Consider the following 21,934-nt stretch of genomic DNA (forward strand, 5'->3'; position numbering starts at 1 on the left):
TTTTTGTCTTCAGCTCCAGATTTTCATCAGTTCTCCTCCCCCCGCCTGGAGCGTGACCATAGTAGCGAGGACCGCAAAGCGCGTCACAGGAGGCTCGCGGTCCAGGAGGAGGCTGTGGATGATGAAAAGAATGAAGACAAAGATGAGGACGACAAGGAAGAAGAGGCTCGTAAATATCACAAGCCGCCAGCATTGACTCCCACTGAAGGCCAACTGGCACGGTCGCAGGGTCACGATCAGTCAGATGGGACCTCGAGCCCCTTTGAGAACAAGGTCACAATTTCAACTTTTGGATCCATCATGCGCATCACCTCCACATCCGCGCTGGGTAGCAGCAGCAAGATCCGCAAGCTCTCCACGGTCGACTACAAACCCTCCAAGTCTCTGTGCAAGCTCTCTCAGCTGAGCACGCCGCCCATTCCGGAAGAGGCGGACCAAGAGGGCAAAAGCAGCCCCGCGACTCTGACGCGAGAGAGACGACACCGCGGCAACAAAAAGAGTCGCCACGGTCCAGGGCGGCCTCGGGGCAGCAAGAACCAAGAGAGGAGGGAGGACGCGCATCATCACCACCACCACGACAACACGCCTCCTCCTCATCCAGTCTTCACCCCCTCGCTCTACCCAAGCCCGTCTTCCATTCCGCAACCTTCCTTCTCCGCCGCACTGCCTACCGCCACCACCACCCTTTCCTCCTTGTCACACTCATCCTCCTCAACGAGCAGCTTTTCCACAAGCCGTGGGAGCTCACTGCTTGGCTCGGGTGAGTGGGCGTGTGTGGTAGCCCTCAAGCTTCCTGTGAGCATAGCGCAGCAAAGGCTTTTCTTTGCAGACAAACTGTACACATTAGTAAACACTAGTTTTTTTTAGCGAGTTTAAAGAAGCCACGGGACATATAATATAGTCTGTCACAGTGTTTGCGCAGAGAATATATTTCTATGATTATTTATTGTTCTGTCTTTCTCAGGTATCTATTCCAGCCTAAAAAACCCTCTCACCGCTTGTGGTGGTATCTGCAGCACCTCTGTGTCTCTGGGCGGAGGAGTGTGTAGCGCCTCTCTCTCAACAGGAGTCCTTCCGTCCCACGCGCTCTCTCTACCACCAGCCAACGCCGTCACAAACCCACAGGTGCAATAGGAATAGCCCTGCTCAGTCTCATTTTGACCATGTTATGTTACTTGCATACATCAGAGATCGGTGTTTTATTATAATATTATTTAGTTGTGGTGTTGGACCGATATCAGTATGGGAATATATTTGCTTGCCTCTAGAACAGTGGTTCTTAACCTTGTTGGAGGTACCAAACCCCACCAGTTTCATATGCGCATTAATCGAACCCTTTTTTAGTGAAAAATAAAATGTTTTTTTTTTCAAATTCAAGACAAAGTTATATGTTTTTTTACTGGTGCACAAAATGAACTGTGCATGAATACAGTGCCAACACAGTGCGTGAACTCCCAACAAATTACACACCTGCAAATCAGTGTGACTTCTGCTGTCGCCGTATCCATAATACGCTGAGAGGGAGAAGTTTTTAATTACATGATGAGTCGGGTGTGTCTTGACCTCCGCGCATACTTGCCAACCTTGAGACCTCCGAATTCGAGAGATGGGGGGCGGGGGGAGGGTAGGGGGTAGCGGGGGGTGTATATTGTAGCCTCCCGGAAGAGTTAGTGCTGCAAGGGGTTCTGGGTATTTGTTCTATTGTGTTTATGTTGTGTTACCGTGCGGATGTTCTCCCGAAATGTGTTTGTCATTCTTGTTTGGTGTGGGTTCACAGTGTGGCGCATATATGTAACAGTGTTAAAGTTGTTTATACGACCACCCTCAGTGTGACCTGTATGGCTGTTGATCACGTATGGCTTGCATTCTATGTGTAAAGCCGCAGATATGATGTGACTGGGCCGGCACGCAAAGGCAGTGCCTTTAAGGCACGCCCCCAATGTTGTTGTCTGGGTGGAAGTCGGGAGAAATTCGGGAGATTTTCGGGAGGGGCATTGAAATTTGGGAGTCTCCCGGGAAAATCGGGAGGGTTGGCAAGTATGCCTCCGCGTTGAACCCCTGAGGCCAACTCGCTGAACCCGTAGGGTTCGATCGAACCCAGGTTAAGAACCACTGCTCTAGAATCTTTGATACAAGCAGTCCTGCAGCATGTGCATGTGCAAAGTTCAACAGCCAGTAAACAAAAATGTAAAAACGGTAGGCTACTGTACTTAAAGGCCTACTGAAATGCGATTTTCTTATTTAAACGGGGATAGCAGGTCCATTCTATGTGTCATACTTGATCATTTCACGATATTGCCATATTTTTGCTGAAAGGATTTAGTAGAGAACATCGACGATCAAGTTCGCAACTTTTGGTCGCTGATAAAAAAGCCTTGCCTGTACCGGAAGTAGCAGACGAGTAGCGTGACGTCACAGGTTGTGGAGCTCCTCACATCTGCACATTGTTTACAATCTTGGCCACCAGCAGCGAGAGCGATTCGGACCGAGAAAGCGACGATTTCCCCATTAATTTGAGCGAGGATGAAAGATTTGTGGATGAGGAAAGTGAGAGTGAAGGACTAGAGGGCAGTGGGAGCGATTCAGATAGGGAAGATGCTGTGAGAGGCGGGTGGGACCTGATATTCAGCTGGGAATGACTAAAACAGTAAATAAACACAAGACATATATATACTCTATTAGCCACAACACAACCAGGCTTATATTTAATATGCCACAAATTAATACCGCATAACAAACACCTCCCCCCTCCCGCCCATATAACCCGCCAATACAACTCAAACGCCTGCACAACACACTCAATCCCACAGCCCAAAGTACCGTTCACCTCCCCAAAGTTCATACAGCACATATATTTCCCCAAAGTCCCCAAAGTTACGTACGTGACATGCACATAGCGGCACGCACGTACGGGCAAGCGATCAAATGTTTGGAAGCCGCAGCTGCATGCGTACTCACAGTACCGCGTCTGCGCATCCAACTCAAAGTCCTCCTGGTAAGAGTCTCTGTTGTCCCAGTTCTCCACAGGCCAATGGTAAAGCTTGACTGTCATCTTTCGGGAATGTAAACAATGAAACACCAGCTGTGTTATCCGGCACACCAGTCAAGGGGTGCATTCTACGGCAGGGGTGCGTTATCCGGCACAACACCTGCCGCAATACACCGCTTCCCACCTACAGCTTTCTTCTTTGCTGTCTCCATTGTTCATTGAACAAATTGCAAAAGATTCACCAACACAGATATCCAGAATACTGTGGAATTTTGCGATGAAAACAGACGACTTAATAGCTGGCCACCATGCTGTTTCAAAATGTCCTCTACAATCCGTGACGTCACGCGCAGGCGTCATCATACCGAGACGTTTTCAGCGGGATATTTCGCGCAAAATTTAAAATTGCACTTTAGTAAGTTAACCCGGCCGTATTGGCATGTGTTGCAATGTTAAGATTTCATCATTGATATATAAATCAGACTGCGTGGTCGGTAGTAGTGGGTTTCAGTAGGCCTTTAAGGCTTCGAGTAGCCAGCAACTACTGTACACAGCAGCAGAGCAAACAAATAACAAACAATCTAGATATTTGCAATAAGTAGGGATGTAACAATATCAAAATCTCACGGTACAATATTGTCACCATGTTAAGGTCACGGTTGGATATTATTGTGGTTTCGTCATAAAAAGTAAAGGCTTGGTAACAATTTCCGTAGTGTTTAAAATTAAGTGGCTGGAATGTTAAGTATAAACACACTTAGGGCTTGATTTCCTAAGATCCAAAAACCACGCGGTAATCAGCAAGTGCAATCTTTAAAATAATGTGTACTATTAGTGGGTGTGTTGCATGCGATTTACTAACACTGTGTGTGCAATTGAGAAGCGGTGCAGACCGCCTTATTTAAATGAGGATTTTGCATGCACTATACTGTATGTGGCAATACCGCAGAGACACTCTCATTTACTGCACATTCATGTTATCATGCTCCTACTTGTGGCATTTTGCTATGTTTTCAAACATGCAGGAGACTTCTACCACTTTTTATGGGCATTTTAGCAGCAGTCCTGCAGTGCATCTACGTTAACACCACCTTTTTTTCTTCTTTTTTTTTTACCGCTGACGGTGCATTGTCGGGAGGCTGCACTTACTCCATTTAAAAAGCAAAAATACATATTTCAAGCAGTTTTTTTCAAATAAAAAAATATTTTAATATTATACGTTATAAAAAGGAACGTCATTAAAAGATACTAAAGGACACCAAAACGCATCAATTGAATTGAGTTTTAATCAGCCCCTTAAATCCTCAAGCAGCTATAAAATTATAACATTTTGTAGCTGAATAGACGATATGTCAAATATTTGTATTTATTTATTTTTTATTTTATTTCATCAGTCCAAAATGTTGACACACATACAACGGAGGATTCTCATCTGTCCATTCTTTGCAGCACGAGCGCTGATCCTGTAGCAGTGTGTGTAACTGTCAGTTGTATGTCCTTATGACACATGCTTAAATAAGCGCAAAATTGTGATGAGTATTGATAAATCACATTGCACCTGCAAAATTTTTATATTTGCGTCTTCTCCTCCCATATGGTGGGCGTTTTGATAAACAGCACATATTCTGCATAATAATGAAGACAGAGACTCAAAATGAATTGCACACCTTATTCTGCTCACTTAACAAATGCAATCCACTTTGCACACGTTTAGTAGCTCAGCTTTGCGTGTGGTAGCAACGGGTTTTAGTACACGTAAACCTTTAGTAAATCCGGCCCTTACTGTATTTGAACAAAAACATAATGCTGAAATGTTCTAATCATATTTATTAGTACTAACAAGTATTTTCAGTGCAAATAATACTGCAGGAACATAAAGTGTTTCAAGTAACTTTGGTGGGGTGTCTTTAAAGCAGTGCATCTCAAGCAGTGGGGCGGGCCCCCCTGGGGGGGTGTGGTGCGATGCCAGTGCGGGGGTGCATGTGACCTCTGGGAACATGTTTTATTTTTGCCTTACCAGAATGTGATGAAGCGCTTCACTGTAACCACGGTGGGGGACTAGGAAAGGCCGGTGTGTTGTTTCCTTTAATGGTAATAAGCTTACAATGTTATGCAGAGGTATAGCTATAACAATTTTATAATACTATTTATAGTCACAATGGAGAGTGTGGGGGGGCACAAAATATTTTCTTCTTTCTAGGGGGGGCACGACAGAAAATAATTGAGAAGCACTGCTTTGAAGTGACAATGTAAACATGCCTTTTTCCAAGTGTAAAACAATAATGGTTAGTTTTGTGTCTTTCAACTTTTAACTACCTGAGAAGCATCGTCCTCTGCAGTGGACATTTTTTGTATTTGATAGGAGAATGCTGATTCTCACAAGGTTAACTGGCAATTTAACTTTTACTAATGTAAATACGTCACAAATTGATGTTTGGCCTGGCTGACTTCTTTGTTTCACATCAAGGATTTTTTCCAAGTGACGGTTCATCAACTGGCCAATTCCTCGTATTCCTCGTTGTAGACGTTGCGTTTGCGTGTCCGTGCTCCCACATGAGGAGTAACACCGTTTGTCTGCTCATTAATCGGACTGATGAGAGACTACAACAGGGGTGTCAAACTCAAATACAGAGTGGGCCAAAATTTAAAACTGAACAAAGCCGCGGGCCAAGGTTGAACAAATTAACCTTTTAATAGCGACCCAAACAAGTTTTGCATTAAATATTGAACAAGCAAGGCTTATATAACTTTATAGTGACATGCAAAATCGAGTTACAAATAATAATAATAATAATAATAATAATTAAAAAATATCAATGGCATATCAAATACAATTTAAATAAAAATTGAATGCCTCTTTTCTATTTGCAGCCTTCTGAGGTAAATATCAACATTAACTTTTTCCACAGGCTAACAAATTAGAAAATAAAATAACAATGAATAAACCAACCATTCAGGACTTTATACTGCTCAGTTTGCAACACACTGATCTAATCTGATGTGCCCAAGCCAGATACCTGCCATCTTTTCTTGGATGCTAGTTCATTAATGTTGGAGCTCAGGCTTTGAGCTGAGGCATCCTTCATTATCGAACAAAGTTGTTCATCAGTCATTATATCTCGTAGTCCACCCGGACCACAGTCTTGGGGGCGTGCTTTATAGGCACTGCATTTATCATCCTCCATGAGCTGTCTTCACGTCTGCTTTTCATCCATTCCAACAACGTGCCGGCCCCATCACAAAATATGTGCAACTTCAGCACGCACACACATGTAAATGCAATGCATTCTTGGCCAACAGCGATACAGGTTACACTGACGGTGCCCGTATAAATAACTTTAACACTGTTAGAAATATGCGCCACACTGTGAATCCACACCAAACAAGAATGACAAACACATTTCGGGAGAACATCCGCACCGTAACACAACATGAACACAACAAAACAAATACCCAGAATCCCATGTATCCCTAACTCTTCCGGGCTGCAATATACACCCCCGCTACCGGGTTGGGGGGGCGGAGTTTGGTGGTAGCCGGGGGGGGTCGGGGGTGGTGTGTATTGCAGCCCGGAAGAGTTAGGGATGCATGGGATTCTGGGTATTTGTTTTGTTGTGTTACGGTGCGGATGTTCTCCCGAAATGTGTTTGTCATTCTTGTTTGGTGTGGATTCACAGTGTGGCGCATATTTCTAACAGTGTTAAAGTTATTTATATGGGCACCGTCAGTGTAACCTGTATCATTGTTGGCCAAGTATGCGTTGCATTCACGAGTGTGTGTGTGCGTACTGAAGCCGCACATATTATGTGACTGGGCCAGCATTTGCTGGACTGGGTGAAAAGCGGACGTGACGATTTTTGGGAGGGGCACTGAAATTTGAGTCTCCCAGGAGGGTTGGCAAGTATGAGAATTAGCGGAGAATGCGGTTGAATGCCGCTGAATATAATCGCCGGGCCAGCTCTAGTGTTAATTTGATATCGCCTCAAGGGCCAAGTGAAATTACACGGCGGACCAAATTTGGCCCGCGGGCCAGAGTTTGACACCCATGGACTACAACATCATGTTTTCTCAGATAAAACCAAAATGTGTCCATACTTCTGATTTGGACTTTGCAGGAGGTTCTCCACTCTGCTCGCCGCACTGCACAAGGGATCATGGGATATGTAGCCCATTTATTTAATAACGCCCCCCAAAAAACCTACATTGACGGGAGTACTCCAAGTTCATACCACAACATTATTGCTAGCATTTTGAAACCGAAATACAGCAATATTCACAATACCGTTACATCCTTAGTAATAAGAGTCCTTAATTGAACAATATTGCAGTCTAAAACAGCACATTTGTAAATATAAACACCATCGATTCATCTTCTTCTGCTTATCGGACGTTGGGACACAGGGGCAGCAGCCTAAGCATAGAAGCCTAGACTTCCCTCTCCCCAGTCACTTTGTCCAGCTCCTTCCGGGGGATCCCAAGGCGTTCCCAGGCCAGCCGGGAGACATAGTCACCCCAACGTGTCCTGGGTCTTCCTCGTGGCCTCCTACCGGTTGGACATGCCCTAAACACTTCCCCAGGGAGATGTCGGGGGGGGGTGCAACATAACCAGATGCCCGAACCACCTCATCTGGCTCCTCTCGATGTGGAGGAGCAGCGGCTTTGCTTTGCGCTCCTCCCGGATGACAGAGCTAAATATTAACATTAATTAAATAATTATAGTTAAGTTAAGTTAAAGTTAAAGTACCAATGATTGTCACACACACACTAGGTGTGGTGAAATTTGTCTTCTGCATTTGACCCATCCCCTTGGTCACCCCCTGGGAGGTGAAGGGAGCAGTGGGCAGCAGCGGTGGCCGCGCCCGGGAATCATTTTTGGTGATTTAACCCCCAATTGCAACCCTTGATGCTGAGTGCCAAGCAGGGAGGTAATGGGCCCCATTTTTGTAGTCTTTGGTATGACTCGGCCGGGGTTTGAACTCACAACCTACCGATCTCAGGGCGGACACTCTCACCACTAGGCCACTGAGTAGGATGTTATAGTTGCATATTACTTACACATGCACAGCTTCCAAGGCAAAAGCATATTAGAGAATATCCAGAAACAACAATTGACTGTGTCATGACCTCAATTTAAAGAGGTCATCCATCCCATTCATTTTCTATGATTTATTTTCTACTATTAAAAACTCTTTCTTGTGGTCTACATAACATGTAATGATGGTTCTTTGGCAAACATTTTGCATAGATTATGTTTTACAGACCATCTACAAGCCCCTTTCTGATTGTCTCTTCAGGATGCGCCGTTATGTGGGCGGTCTTATTTATGTGCCACGACTTCGACTGCGTCTTCAAGGTTCAAGGGTTTTATTTGTCACATGCAGAGTACACCACAGTGAAATGCTTTTTTCCATGCTCTTCAGATATTGCGTACAGTGGGATCCAATCACTAGTTGCTGAATCTAATACACTAAATACAAAAAATACAACAATTTGTATAGCTCTGATGTACATTAATTACAAGACAATAAGTTGCACAATAAGTCCCAGTAGTTATGGTAGAAGTAAAAGTACAGTAGTCACATACAGTACCAGTGCAATATGAAATACTATAACAGTATATACAGTATACACAGTATATACAGTATAGGAAGTAATAAATATTAAGGTGTCTACAGTTATTTTGGCAGTTGAGTAGTGACAGTAGTATGAACAAATAGTATGACTTCTTTATACTCTTGTTTTTACATTATTTACAGTCATTGAATGAAGAGTATTGTAGTCCAGTAATTACAGTGGTAAGTAAAGTGATTCTTGTGCGTGCGGTTTTGTGCAATTGTGATAAAGTGTTAATCAGCGGTGCAGTTGAGCAGTCTGATGGCTTGGGGATAGAAGCTCCTCCTGAGTCTCTCCGTGTTGGCCATGAGACTCCGGTAGCGCTTGCCTGACTGCAGCAGTGAGAAGAGGCAGTTGCTTGGGTGGCTAGAGTACCTCACTATCCTCTTGGCCTTGGATCTACACCGCCCGGTGTTGATGTTGCAGATGGTTGGGAGCACACCTCCGATGGTGCGCTCGGCTGATTTGGCCACTCTCAGCAGTCTGTTGCGGTCGTGTGCGGTGCTATTCCCAAACCAGGAGGTGATGTTTCCAGTCATGACACTCTCTGTTGTGCATGAGTAGAAGTTTCTGAGGATCTTGTGGTTTAGTTTGAATTTCCTGAGTCTCCTGAGGAAGTAGAGACGCTGTCGTGCCTTTTTCACCACGTTGTCTATGTGTGTGGTCCAGGACAGGTCTTCTGATATTGTCACTCCGAGGTATTTGAAGTTGGTCACTCTCTCGACCAGCGTCCCGTCTATGCTGAGTGGACTGTAGTTCCTTGCCCCCCGTCTCCTAAAATCCACTATGATCTCCTTGGTCTTGCTGACGTTCAGGGCGAGGTGGTTCTCCTGACACCATAGTGCCAGGTTCTTCACTTCACTCAGGTAGGCCGTCTCATTGTTACCGGAGGTCAGGCCCACCACAGCTGTGTCGTCAGCAAATTTCACAATGGAGTTGGTGGTGTTTTTAGCCACACAGTCATGTGTGTAGAGTGAATAGAGGAGGGGGCTCAGAACGCAGCCCTGGGGGGCTCCGGTGTTGAGGATGATGGTTGATGAGGTGCAGTTCCCTGCTCTAACCACTTGTGGTCTGCCTGTCAGGAAATCCAGGACCCACTGTCTTCTCCCCGTAATTGTTAACACTTCCATATGGAGTCTACTGACAGATATAAGTTAGAACTATACGCTACTTTGTATTAGAAATGGTAACAGCAGAAGATGCATGTGCATGTAGGAGCCAGTCCGCCCCACAACGAGAGGATAGAGAAAGAAAAAATAGGACTTTATTGACTGCAGCGTCAGACTACAATTGCAGACTCGCGCAAAGCTCTTTGGATAAATCTCTACCATGTATGGAGATATCTGGAAGTATGAAAGAAGGCTAGATTGTTTTATAAACATCTCCGCCACACCTCCATGGTTTAATTTTAAACTTTTGGGACTCACGCAGATCCCAAATACACAAAAACAGGTACCAATAGGTAAGAAAAGTTGGTTTTGCATAATAGGTCCACTTCAATTACTTATTGTAGCTGCTCGGTGTCGCCCCAAAAAACTCTACTTCAATTTTATTAAAGCTAGCATAAGTTCGTGATAATTCGATGACGACAACCTTCTTCTTTGTATCAGTTTATTTTACTGAGTTTAAATTCAGGGAACACAATAACAAACTGGCCACTGCCGTTCACATAACAGACTGTTCTGGTGCATGCAGTGTCAATTACAGCTGGACCTAAGGCTTCTACCATAAATATTTCATCATCAGATACTGACTCTTTAGAAAACAATGTAACATTACACTCTTCAATTGCTTCTGTCTCTGCATTTTCCTCTGTAATTTTTACATGTTCAGCCTTATTTGGGCAGTCCTCAGCCCAGTGAAATATACTCTGGCAAATTGCACACTTTGACCTCCTACCATACCTATCTAGTGGATTTGAGCCAGTCAATGGCGCCCTCTTTTGGTCGGGTTGGGAACAAAGTTCATTCCATACAGTTAATAATGAATAGTTTTTTTTTCTGCCATTCTCTGTTTGAGTCAGACTTAATTCAGCCTTTTCTAACATTTCACATTACAAACTAAAAGAATGTATGATTTGTGCTGATATCGTATCGGCCATTGGTCAAGGCCCTAATATCAGTATCGTATCGGAAGTGAAAAAGTTGTACCGAGACGCTCGCTATTATTTAGTATGTTTTACTAAATTCTGAAATTATTCAGCTGTGGATTCTAAATACCTTCTCTAAGACTCTCACATTCTTTTTTTCAAACTTCTAGGTGCATCCAGGGTATAGCAGCGTGACCTCCTCACAACCTTTCACCAGTGGTCTTTCCACACTGCCGCCACTACTGAGCCAAGCCCCGACCTCACTACCAGGTATGAGCCAGAAACGTGGACTTTGACCTTTGTCATTAACAGTCCGATATGGACACCTTGGGCCTGATCATGCCAACTTCATAGCACACACAAAGCTGACCTACGAAGATCTTGTGCCGAGGGATTTTGTCACTTAAATGACAATAATAGCGTGTTTGTCTTCATGCATATGCAGAATATATGCTGATTATTAGAATGATTAGAGATGTCCGATAATGGCTTTTTTGCCGATATCCGATATTCCGATATTGTCCAACACTTAATTACCGATACCGGTATCAACCAATACCAATATATACAGTCGTGGAATTAATACATTATTATGCCTAATTTTGTTGTGATGCCTTGCTTGATGCATTAAACAATGTAACAAGGTTTTCCGAAATAAGAGAACAACTTCAACTCAAGTTATGGAAAAAAATGCCAACATGGCACTGCCATATTTATTATTTAAGTCACAAAGTGCATTATTTCTTTTAACATGCCTCAAAACAGCAGCTTGGAATTTGGGACATGCTCTCCCTGAGAGAGCATGAGGAGGTTGAGGTAGGGGTGATGCAAGGGGTTCTGTGCGGATGTTCTCCCGAAATGTGTTTGTCATTCTTGTTTGGTGTGGGTTCACAGTGTGGCGCATATTTGTAACAGTGTTAAAGTTGTTTATACGGCCACCCTCAGTGTGACCTGTATGGCTGTTGATCAAGTATGCCTTGCAGTCACTTGTGTGTGTGAAAAGCCATATATATCATGTGACTGGGCCGGCACGCAAAGGCAGTGCCTTTAAGGTTTATTGGCGTTTTAAAAAGACATACATTTTACTTTTTGAAACCGATATCGATAATTTTGAAACCAATACCCATAATTTTCGATATTACATTATAAAGCATTTATCGGCCGATAATATCGGCAGTCCGATATTATCGGACATCCCTAAGAATGATCACAATAAGAGGAGGAGGAGATGCAATTTTTATTGTTTAGTGATTGATCAAGCCAGAAAGTGTTTGCGGCCGCTAGTTGTTTTTGCGTCTATATTTAGCATGTTTGGAAAGTACATGGAAACTGGCACATTTACGCAGAAATGGCTGCGATCATTGTGGCGAGAAGGAGGCGATCAGTGCAATGTCAGAATCCTTTGTGTGCGCATTAACTAGGGATAGGTACCAAATGTTGTTTTTTTCCAAAATATCGACCGAATCCTGTCGGCACTACGAGGTACCGTTTCACAAAGAATTAAAAAAGTTGTCATATTTTGATACCTTTGTTGCACGAGAGGCCATTACTGGTTGCAGACTCGGCACCTGCTCAGGCACATGGAGGGGCAAACAGGCGTATTAATGGCGGACTCGGCCCGACTGCTACAACTTTCCATACCAACAAAGCCTGATAGAAAGAACTCAAAAGTAGTGCTTTACTTTACAACTGTGCTACCATGATGCTAATTTTCATTTCAGGGGGTAGCGGGGGGTGTATATTGTAGCATCCCGGAAGAGTTAGAGCTGCAAGGGGTTCTGGGTATTTGTTCTGTTGTGTTTATGTTGTGTTACGGTGCGGATGTTCTCCCGAAATGTGTTTGTCATTCTTGTTTGGTGTGGGTTCACAGTGTGGCGCATATTTGTAACAGTGTTAAAGTTGTTTATACGGCCACCCTCAGTGTGACCTGTATGGCATTCACTTGTGTGTGTGATAAGCCGTAGGTATTATGTGATTGGGCCGGCACGCAAAGGCAGTGCCTTTAAGGTTTATTGGCGCTCTGTACTTCTCCCTACGTCTGTGTATCACTCCGTACAGCGGCGTTTTAAAAAGTCATACATTTTACTTTTTGAAACCGATACCGATCATTTTCGATATTACATTTTAAAGCATTTATCGGCCGATAATATCGTCAGTCCGATATTATCGGACATCTCTAGTTACAACCAAATTTCTAGTGTGTAATAAGTGCAATACTTACAATATAAACACATTTTAGAAGTCAACAAATACAAGACTGGTACACAGAACTTAATAGCAAAGACTATTTCCTGATTACGGCAACACATTGAGGACAAACTGAAATGAATGCATACTTGCAAATGAGAGTCAAAAGTGTAAGAAAACTAGATATAAAATCTGCACAGCACAGTTATAATTATCAACTCGCTGTTAATGAATAAATAAAAAAAGGAGATTGTGTTACTAAAAAAATTAAAATGTATTACCACATGAACAAGCAATAAAGTACTGAAAATTGGTACCATTGAGTACCAATATCGATTTTCAGGTACCACGAATAGGTACCGAATTGGTTCAAATTTGAAAGGTTCCTATCCCTAATGTCAACATATTATAGCCATTATTTATTGACATTTTGTTTCAAAGGCAAGCCAAAGGGAGCCAGGCCTCCAGAGCCGCGCGTTGCAGACCCCTGGTTTAGTCCAAAAATGTTGTGGCAGATTACAGTCGTGTGCTGCGTGTTCCACGACATAGCAAAACACCACAGGTTGGAGCACGATGCCATGGATGTGGAGGTAAATGAGTCCCTCCATGGTTGCAGCCGGTAGTACAAGCAAAAACCTCATTTAAAAAAGGGCTGCTTTTTCAATTGTTATCAATTGTAGCAACACACCCACTAATAGTAGCTGCAATTTTATAGTTTGCACACAATATTAAGGGCACATTTGTACTGACGCCAAGATTTTCTTCACAACAAATTACGATTAACTATAAAAACACATCTTGTCTCTTTCCACAGAGTCTGACCTTGATGACTGTCACTTCCCATGTCAAGGAAACTCACCAAGGGAGAGTCTTTCATCACAGTATGTCACTTGGTATTTACCTTCATCTCTTGTCTTAAAAGTTGTTTATACATCCATCCATCCATTTTCTACTGCTTGTCCCGTTCGGGGTGGCGGGGGGTGCTGGAACCTATCTCAGCTGCATTCGGGCGGAAGGCGGGGTACACCCTGGACAAGTAAAGTAATAAGAGACTTTAAACAATCCCTCTCTTTATACTAGAACTTCGGTCCTCAATTAGTGTTGTCAACTGCTTGAAAAAATAGAAATAAAAAAGTAAAATAAAATGTACGTTTTGGAGTAATCAAATTGTTCCGTAATTTGTGTTTTAGTGCAAAATAAATACATTCCAATAATTAAATGAATAACCTTTAGTTTCATGAGGGCCTGCCACGGCGAGACAATCGCATAATGATTTAGTTTAATGTTTACACCGGATTCCCTTCCTGATGCAGTTCTGGCGGGTGATGGAACTCGTGCCCGCTGCTACAAAAATATGGTGTCTATCGCAAAAAAATCACAATAAAGTTGGTTGCTATTTTATTCTCTCATTGGTGTCAGAGCAGTAACATGCTGAGAATAATTGTTCCATAAAATTTTATATAAAGCGCTCTGTCATTGATTCATTGACATTTAACTCGGGACAAAGTGAATCCTTTTTAGGGTAAATAGAGGATGCATACTTTTGCTCCTAAATATACCCAAGAATATACAAACCCCGTTTCCATATGAGTTTGGAAATTGTGTTCGATGTAAATATAAACGGAATACAATGATTTGCAAATCATTTTCAACCCATATTCAGTTGAATATGCTACAAAGACAACATATTTGATGTTCAAACTGATAAACTTATTTTTTTTTGCAAATAATCATTTACTTTAGAATTTGATGCCAGCAACACGTGACAAAGAAGTTGGGAAAGGTGGCAATAAATACTGATAAAGTTGAGGAATGCTCATCAAACACTTATTTGGAACATCCCACAGGTGAACAGTCAAATTGGGAACAGGTGGGTGCCATGATTGGGTAGAAAAGTATATTCCATGAAATGCTCAGTCATTCACAAACAAGGATGATGCGAGGGTCACCACTGTGTCAACAAATGCGTGAGCAAATTGTTGAACAGTTTAAGAAAAAACTTTCTCAACCAGCTATTGCAAGGAATTTAGGGATTTCACCATCTACGGTCCATAATATCATCAAAGGGTTCAGAGAATCTGGAGAAATCACTGCACGTAAGCAGCTAAGCCCGTGACCTTCGATCCCTCAGGTTGTACTGCATCACCAAGCGACATCAGTGTGAAAAGGATATCACCACATGGGCTCAGGAACACTTCAGAAACCCACTGTCAGTAACTACAGTTGGTCACTACATCTGTAAGTGCAAGTTAAAACTCTCCTATGCAAGGCAAAAAACGTTTATCAACAACACCCAGAAACGCTGTCGGCTTCGCTGGGCCTGAGCTCATCTAAGATGGACTGATACAAAGTGGAAAAGTGTTCTGTGGTCTGACGAGTCCACATTTCAAATTGTTTTTGGAAACTGTGAACGTCGTGTCCTCCGTACCAAAGAGGAAAAGAACCATCCACATTGTTATAGGCGCAAAGTTGAAAAGCCAGCATCTGTGATGGTATGGGGCTGTATTAGTGCCCAAGACATGGGTAACTTACACATCTGTGAAGGCGCCATTAATGCTGAAAGGTACATACAGGTTTTGGAGCAACATATGTTGCCATCCAAGCAACGTTACCATGGACGCCCCTGCTTATTTCAGCAAGACAATGCCAAGCCACGTGTTACATCAACGTGGCTTCATAGTAAAAGAGTGTGGGTAGTAGACTGGCCTGCCTGTAGTCCAGACCTGTCTCCCATTGAAAATGTGTGGCGCATTATGAAGCCTAAAATACCACAACGAAGACCCCCGGACTGTTGAACAACTTAAGCTGTACATCAAGCAAGAATGGGAAAGAATTCCACCTGAGAAGCTTAAAAATTGTGTCTCCTCAGTTCCCAATCGTTTACTGAGTGTTGTTAAAAGGAAAGGCCATGTAACACAGTGGTGAACATGCCCTTTCCCAACTACTTTGGCACGTGTTGCAGCCATAAAATTCTAAGTTAATTATTATTTGCAAAAAAAAAAAAATGTATGAGTTTAAACATCAAATATCTTGTCTTTGTAGACAAGCCATTGGGTTGAAAATGATTTGCAAATCATTGTATTCCGTTTATATTTACATCTAACACAATTTCCCAACTCTAATGGAAACGGGGTTTGTCCACTAATTCTTCTCAACAAAAGAGGAGAAATATAATCCTAGAGAAAAATGTAATTTAAAATATTTGTATGCACTTACAACACTTATGGAATGTTTACAATGAAAACATAAACCAAACTAAATTATTATTAATGTTACTGCTTTGCACACTCTTGGCATTCTCTCGATGAGCTTCAAATCACCAAAAATTAGTCCTGGGCGCGGCGACCGCTGCTGCCCACTGCTCCCCTCACCTCCCAGGGGATGACCAAGGGGATGGGTCAATGCAGAGGACACATTTCACCAGACCTAGTGTGTGTGTGACAATCATTGGTACTTTAACTTTTTAACTTTAACTTTAGGAGGTAGTCACCTGAAATGGTTTTCACTTCACAGGTGTGCCATATCAGGGTTAATTAATGGAATTTATTGCTTTATCAATGGGGTTGGGACCATCAGTTGTGTTGTGAATGAGAAGTTGTGTCCAAATTTTGGCCTGTACTGTAGGTTTGAATTATTTGTATCCAAATTTCATAACTGCTAACTGATTGTTTTCTTAATAAATAAAATAAAGTTACTTTATATAATATGGTAACGAGACAGTCTTTTGAACAACTCTTTAGAAGGAACGGTTCCTCAAGATCTGGCTCGCTTCAAAAAGCCATAAATCCCATCTCTCCAAATAAACTATGTTTCTTACAGATGTCATCCCCAGAGGAAGAGGACTAGCTAAACAAACACTACACAACATTGTAGAAGGTTGTGCTAACTGTGAGAGGGCACTTGATGATGCAAATTTCGACAGTAACGAAACCAAGTGAATTATCAGTATTTAGTGGTTAGATCGATATTTGTCGTTTTTGTTATTGTTTACAAACTCAGGAAATACAGTATGTCCTTGGACACAGGAGGACTTTGATGGCAAAAACCAAAGGATTTAAATCAGAGCCAATAGTAAGAAGTTATTTCAATATTCTATTCTATTTTCTACACTGCAAAAAGTCCGTGTTCAAAAACAAGAAAGAAAATACAAAAATTAGGGGTATTTTATTTGAACTAAGCAAAATGATCTGCCAATAGAACAAGAACATTTGGCTCGTCAAGACTTTCCAAAACAAGTAAAATTAGCTAACCTCAATGAACCCAAAAATACCTTAAAATAAGTTTATTCTCACTTATAACAACTGTACTACTATATGAGTACGTATTTTCTATTGTTTCATTGAAAATAAAACAGCAAAGTCCATTTGGCTGTCATCTGTTTTAATACGAGACAATACAAAGTCATGATTTTTTTTTTTACATGCTTGAAATAAGAAATTATTACTTTAAAAAAGTAGTTTTATACTTGTTAGTGTTGATGACAGCTTTGCAACAGTTGATATTCTAGTTTCAAGCATGTTTTACTCAATATAGCTTATAAAATCTCAGCAACAAGCTGTAATATCTTACTGAGATAATTTAGGACCAAAACACTTAAAACAAGTAAAACACTCTAACATAAAATCTATTTAGTGAGAAGAACTATCTTATCAGACAGAAAATAAGCAAATATCACCCTTATTTGAGATATTTAATCTTACTTAGAATTCAGTTTTTGCAGTGTATTGTTATACTGCTTTTTGTCTGACTATGATTGCAATCAAAAAATGTATCATGGAATGAGCTTGAAATTTTAAATGTCAGTATCCGCATTGGTATGAACCATACATAACATGTAACTACTTGATGTTGCATCAATAGCACAATTTCTAGTATCAACTAAAGCTAATGTGGTAATATCCAAACAACAGATGAATAAGTGTTTATTATATTTTAACAGAAGTGTAGATCGTCGCAGCAGAAAGTAACCAGTTATTAACATCAAATTAGCAAGTACCGGTAGATTAACAGTAGTTTTGACAAAATAATACAACCAGAAATTACACAATATGTTACTGCGTACAGTACAGGCCAAACGTTTGGACACACCTTCTCATTTCAATGCGTTTTCTTTATTTTCATGACTATTTACCTCGTAGATTGTCACTGAAGGCATCAAAACTATGACACCCGTGAAGTGAAAACCCTTTCAGGTTAGACCACCTCTTGAAGCTCATCGAGAGAATGCCAAGAGTGCGCAAAACAGTAATCAGAGCAAAGGGTGGCTATTTTGAAGAAACTAGAATATAAAACATGTTTTCAGTTATTTCACCTGTTTTTGTTAAGTACATAACTCCACATTTGTTCATTCATAGTTTTGATGCCTTCAGTGACAATCTACAATGTAAATAGTCATAAAAATAAAGAAAACGCCTTGAATGAGAAGGTGTGTCCAAACTTTTGGCCTGTACTGTATGTCATCAGCCAAATTAGCAGTCGTTGTAACCCGTTTTTAAAGGCCTACTGAAATGCGATTTTCTTATTTAAACGGGGATAGCAGGTCCATTCTATGTGTCATACTTGATCATTTCGCGATATTGCCATATTTTTGCTGAAAGGATTTAGTAGAGAACATTGACGATAAAGTTCGCAACTTTTGGTCGCTGATAAAAAAGCCTTGCCTGTACCGGAAGTAGCAGACGATATGCGCGTGACGTCACAGGTTGTGGAGCTCCTCACATCTGCACATTGTTTACAATCATGGCCACCAGCAGCGAGAGCGATTCAGACCGAGAAAGCGACGATTTCCCCATTAATATGAGCGAGGATGAAAGTGAAGGACTAGAGGGCAGTGGGAGCGATTCAGATAGGGAAGATGCTGTGAGAGGCGGGGGGGACCTGATATTCAGCTGGGAATGACTAAAACAGTAAATAAACACAAGACATATATATACTCTATTAGCCACAACACAACCAGGCTTATATTTAATATGCCACAAATTAATCCCGCATAACAAACACCTCCCCCCTCCCGTCCAAATAACCCGCCAATACAACTCAAACACCTGCACAACACACTCAATCCCACAGCCCAACGTACCGTTCACCTCCCCAAAGTTCATACAGCACATATATTTCCCCAAAGTTAGGTACGTGACATGCACATAGCGGCACGCACGTACGGGCAAGCGATCAAATGTTTGGAAGCCGCAGCTGCATGCGTACTCACGGTACCGCGTCTGCGCATCCAATTCAAAGTCCTCCTGGTAAGAGTCTCTGTTGTCCCAGTTCTCCACAGGCCAATGGTAAAGCTTGACTGTCATCTTGCGGGAATGTAAACAATGAAACACCGGCTGTGTTATCCGGCACAACAGTCAAGGGGTGCATTCTACGGCGGGGGTGCGTTATCGAGCACAACACCGGCCGCAATACACCGCTTCCCACCTACAGCTTTCTTCTTTGCTGTCTCCATTGTTCATTGAACAAATTGCAAAAGATTCACCAACACAGATGTCCAGAATACTGTGGAATTTTGCGATGAATACAGACGACTTAATAGCTGGCCACCATGCTGTCCCAAAATGTCCTCTACAATCCGTGACGTCACATGCAGGCGTCATCATACCGAGACGTTTTCAGCAGGATATTCCGCGTGAAATTTAAAATTGCACTTTAGTACGCCGTATTGGCATGTGTTGCAATGTTAAGACTTCATCATTGATATATAAACTATCAGACTGCGTGGTCGGTAGTAGTGGGTTTCAGTAGGCCTTTAAATGCTTCTACTATTATTTACATGTATGTGCTACATGATAATATATTGTAATATATATTTTGTTTTGCAAGAGTCTGCAACATATAGCGCAATATAGATTTTAGGCCATATCACCCATCCGTAGACTGGCTGAATGTTTACCACCTTCTCCTTGTCGCTGCCTCCGCCACACCTAGGTCTCCGATGAGCTCCCTTCCCCTTCTGTTTGACCAGAGAGATGGCTTAGGTGCAGGAGTCCGAGCGTGTCCTGAGAACATCCCCCAGTCCAGCTCCCACATTGAGCTCCTGCTGGAGAAACATGGCAATGGAGAGATGGGAGTCAACAGTGAGTAACACCATCCTGTTCGTAGCTTTCTAATTTTGTGTGATGTGTGTTAATATCTTTGGAAGTTTGGCACCACAAATAATATGTTGATAAATTATGTTATTCACACACATTAACAGCAGTTCCTGTTTTTTAAATGCATTACTAATCAATATTTTCACATTCATTCATTTATTTGCCGCTAAGAAAAAATGTAGACCGCCACAAAGAAATTTAGAGCTATTAGGGCCTGATTTACTTAGGATGTGCGTGTACTAGGGTTGTCCCGATATCAATATTTTGGTGCCAGTATCGGTACCAAAATGTATTTCGATACTTTTCTAAATAAAGGGAACCACAAAAAAATGTCATTATTGGCTTCACCGGTGTGGAGGTTGCCCTCCTGTGAGTTCTTCTGACCACAAAGATCCTCTCGTGAGCCCGGGATACAGGTTTGAGCAATGCTTCTTTTTGCATATATACAATGCGTAGGACTTTTCAGCCAGCCGTGTGCGTGCTTTTGTTCTCGCGTCTTAGTGTGTGCCTCTCTGCTCCCACTCCAACTCCAACTCCAACCACGTGTCTCAGCCCGGCTGCTGCTAATAAGGGCGACAGGTGTATAGATAACCAGCCCCAGCTGGGCAATCCACTCACCTGCCGCTGGCTTCGAGGCCGGTCCTTACACACCCCGCTCTGCGGCAGGCCCGCAGACCACGCCCCCCTCTACAACCGGTATTTTAACAAAAAATCTTACGGTACATTAAACATATGTTTCTTATTGCAATCAAAGAACTATTTTGTCCTTAAATAAAATACTGCACATACTAGACAACTTGTCTTTTAGTAGTAAGTAAGCAAACAAAGGCTCCTAATTAGTCTGCTGACATATGCAGTAACATATTGTGTCATTTCTCATTCTATTATTTTGTCAAAATTAGGAGGGACAAGCGGTAAAAATGAATTATTAATCCACTTGTTCATTTACTGTTAATATCTGCTTATTTTTCGTTTCAACATGTTCTATCTATTCTTCTGTTCAAATGTAATAATCACTTATTCTTCTGTTGTTTGGATACTTTATATTTGTTTTGGATAATACCACAAATGTAGGTATCGATCGGATACCAAGTAGTTACAGGATCATACATTGGTCATATTCAAAGTCCTTATGTGTCCAGGGACATATTTCCTGAGTTTATTAACATAATATGAATTTTAAAGTAGTATCGACTAGATACACTCTTGTACTTGGTATCATTACTGTGCAGGTCAGGTGTAGATCCACCCATGGCATTTGTTTACATTCAGGCGCGCTAGCTTTTGTTAGCGGTGACGCCGGTGAGCTGTTGTATCCTTCTACGGTGTGCAGTGAAGCATGTTTAGCGATTCCTCGTCCTGCAGGGATGATACTTGTAAGAAACGTACTTTATTTGTCGCCATGGAGGCGAGGATTAGTGATTTAGAAGTAGCTAAAACACTGCCGACTGCGGATGGACGTTCGCCGCTAACTAGCTAGCCATGTCTTAAAGCACCTCTTCCTGAGGGCGTTTCAGTGTTATAACTTCACCTTTATCGTCAGTTTTTATGCCAACATGCGTCCATTCTCCCTTTTCTGTCTACACACTGTGTCTGCTTGTAAGTACTCTGTCATTGTACCGGGAACCGGTACTTTTCAAACAGTGTATAGTATCGTTTTGGATTCATTAGTACCGCGATACTATACTAGTACCGGTACTAAAACGATGCCAATTTGATAGCACACACAAAGCTCATCTACTAGAATTGTGCGCAGAGGATTGCGTCTCTTACGTGAGCAGGTGAGCAGAATAAGGAGCACAATCCATTCAGTGTCTGTCTTCATGGATATGCAGAATATAGGTTGGGTATTAGAATGGCCACAATACTGGGAGGATTTGATGCAAATATAAATTATTCAGCACATGCAATGTGATTTATCAAGGCTTATACTGCTCTGTGGGTGTTCTTTTGCATCTTTAT

At 42.0% G+C, this 21,934-nt stretch overlaps 1 protein-coding gene across 3 annotated transcripts in view; it reads left to right on the forward strand.

Annotated features, from left to right (window-relative positions):
• LOC133617265 (protein AF-17-like) overlaps window positions 1-21,934 on the forward strand; it is a 116,913-nt gene that overhangs the window by 58,425 nt on the left and 36,554 nt on the right. For 2 of the 3 annotated variants that reach the window (XR_012050908.1, XM_061977152.2), the window contains exons 10-14: window positions 14-760; window positions 965-1,125; window positions 10,862-10,961; window positions 13,693-13,771; window positions 19,809-19,957. Coding sequence is in view for 2 of the 3 variants with exons in the window: in XM_061977152.2 (XP_061833136.1) it covers window positions 14-760; window positions 965-1,125; window positions 10,862-10,961; window positions 13,693-13,771; window positions 19,809-19,957 (1,236 nt within the window). In the remaining variant the exon portion in view is untranslated. The remainder of the gene's footprint in view (window positions 1-13; window positions 761-964; window positions 1,126-10,861; window positions 10,962-13,692; window positions 13,772-19,808; window positions 19,958-21,934) is intronic. The other variant, XM_061977153.2, reaches the window with a different exon arrangement.

This window comes from Nerophis lumbriciformis, linkage group LG16 (assembly GCF_033978685.3).
Source record: "Nerophis lumbriciformis linkage group LG16, RoL_Nlum_v2.1, whole genome shotgun sequence".
NCBI classification, from domain to species: Eukaryota; Metazoa; Chordata; class Actinopteri; order Syngnathiformes; family Syngnathidae; genus Nerophis; species Nerophis lumbriciformis.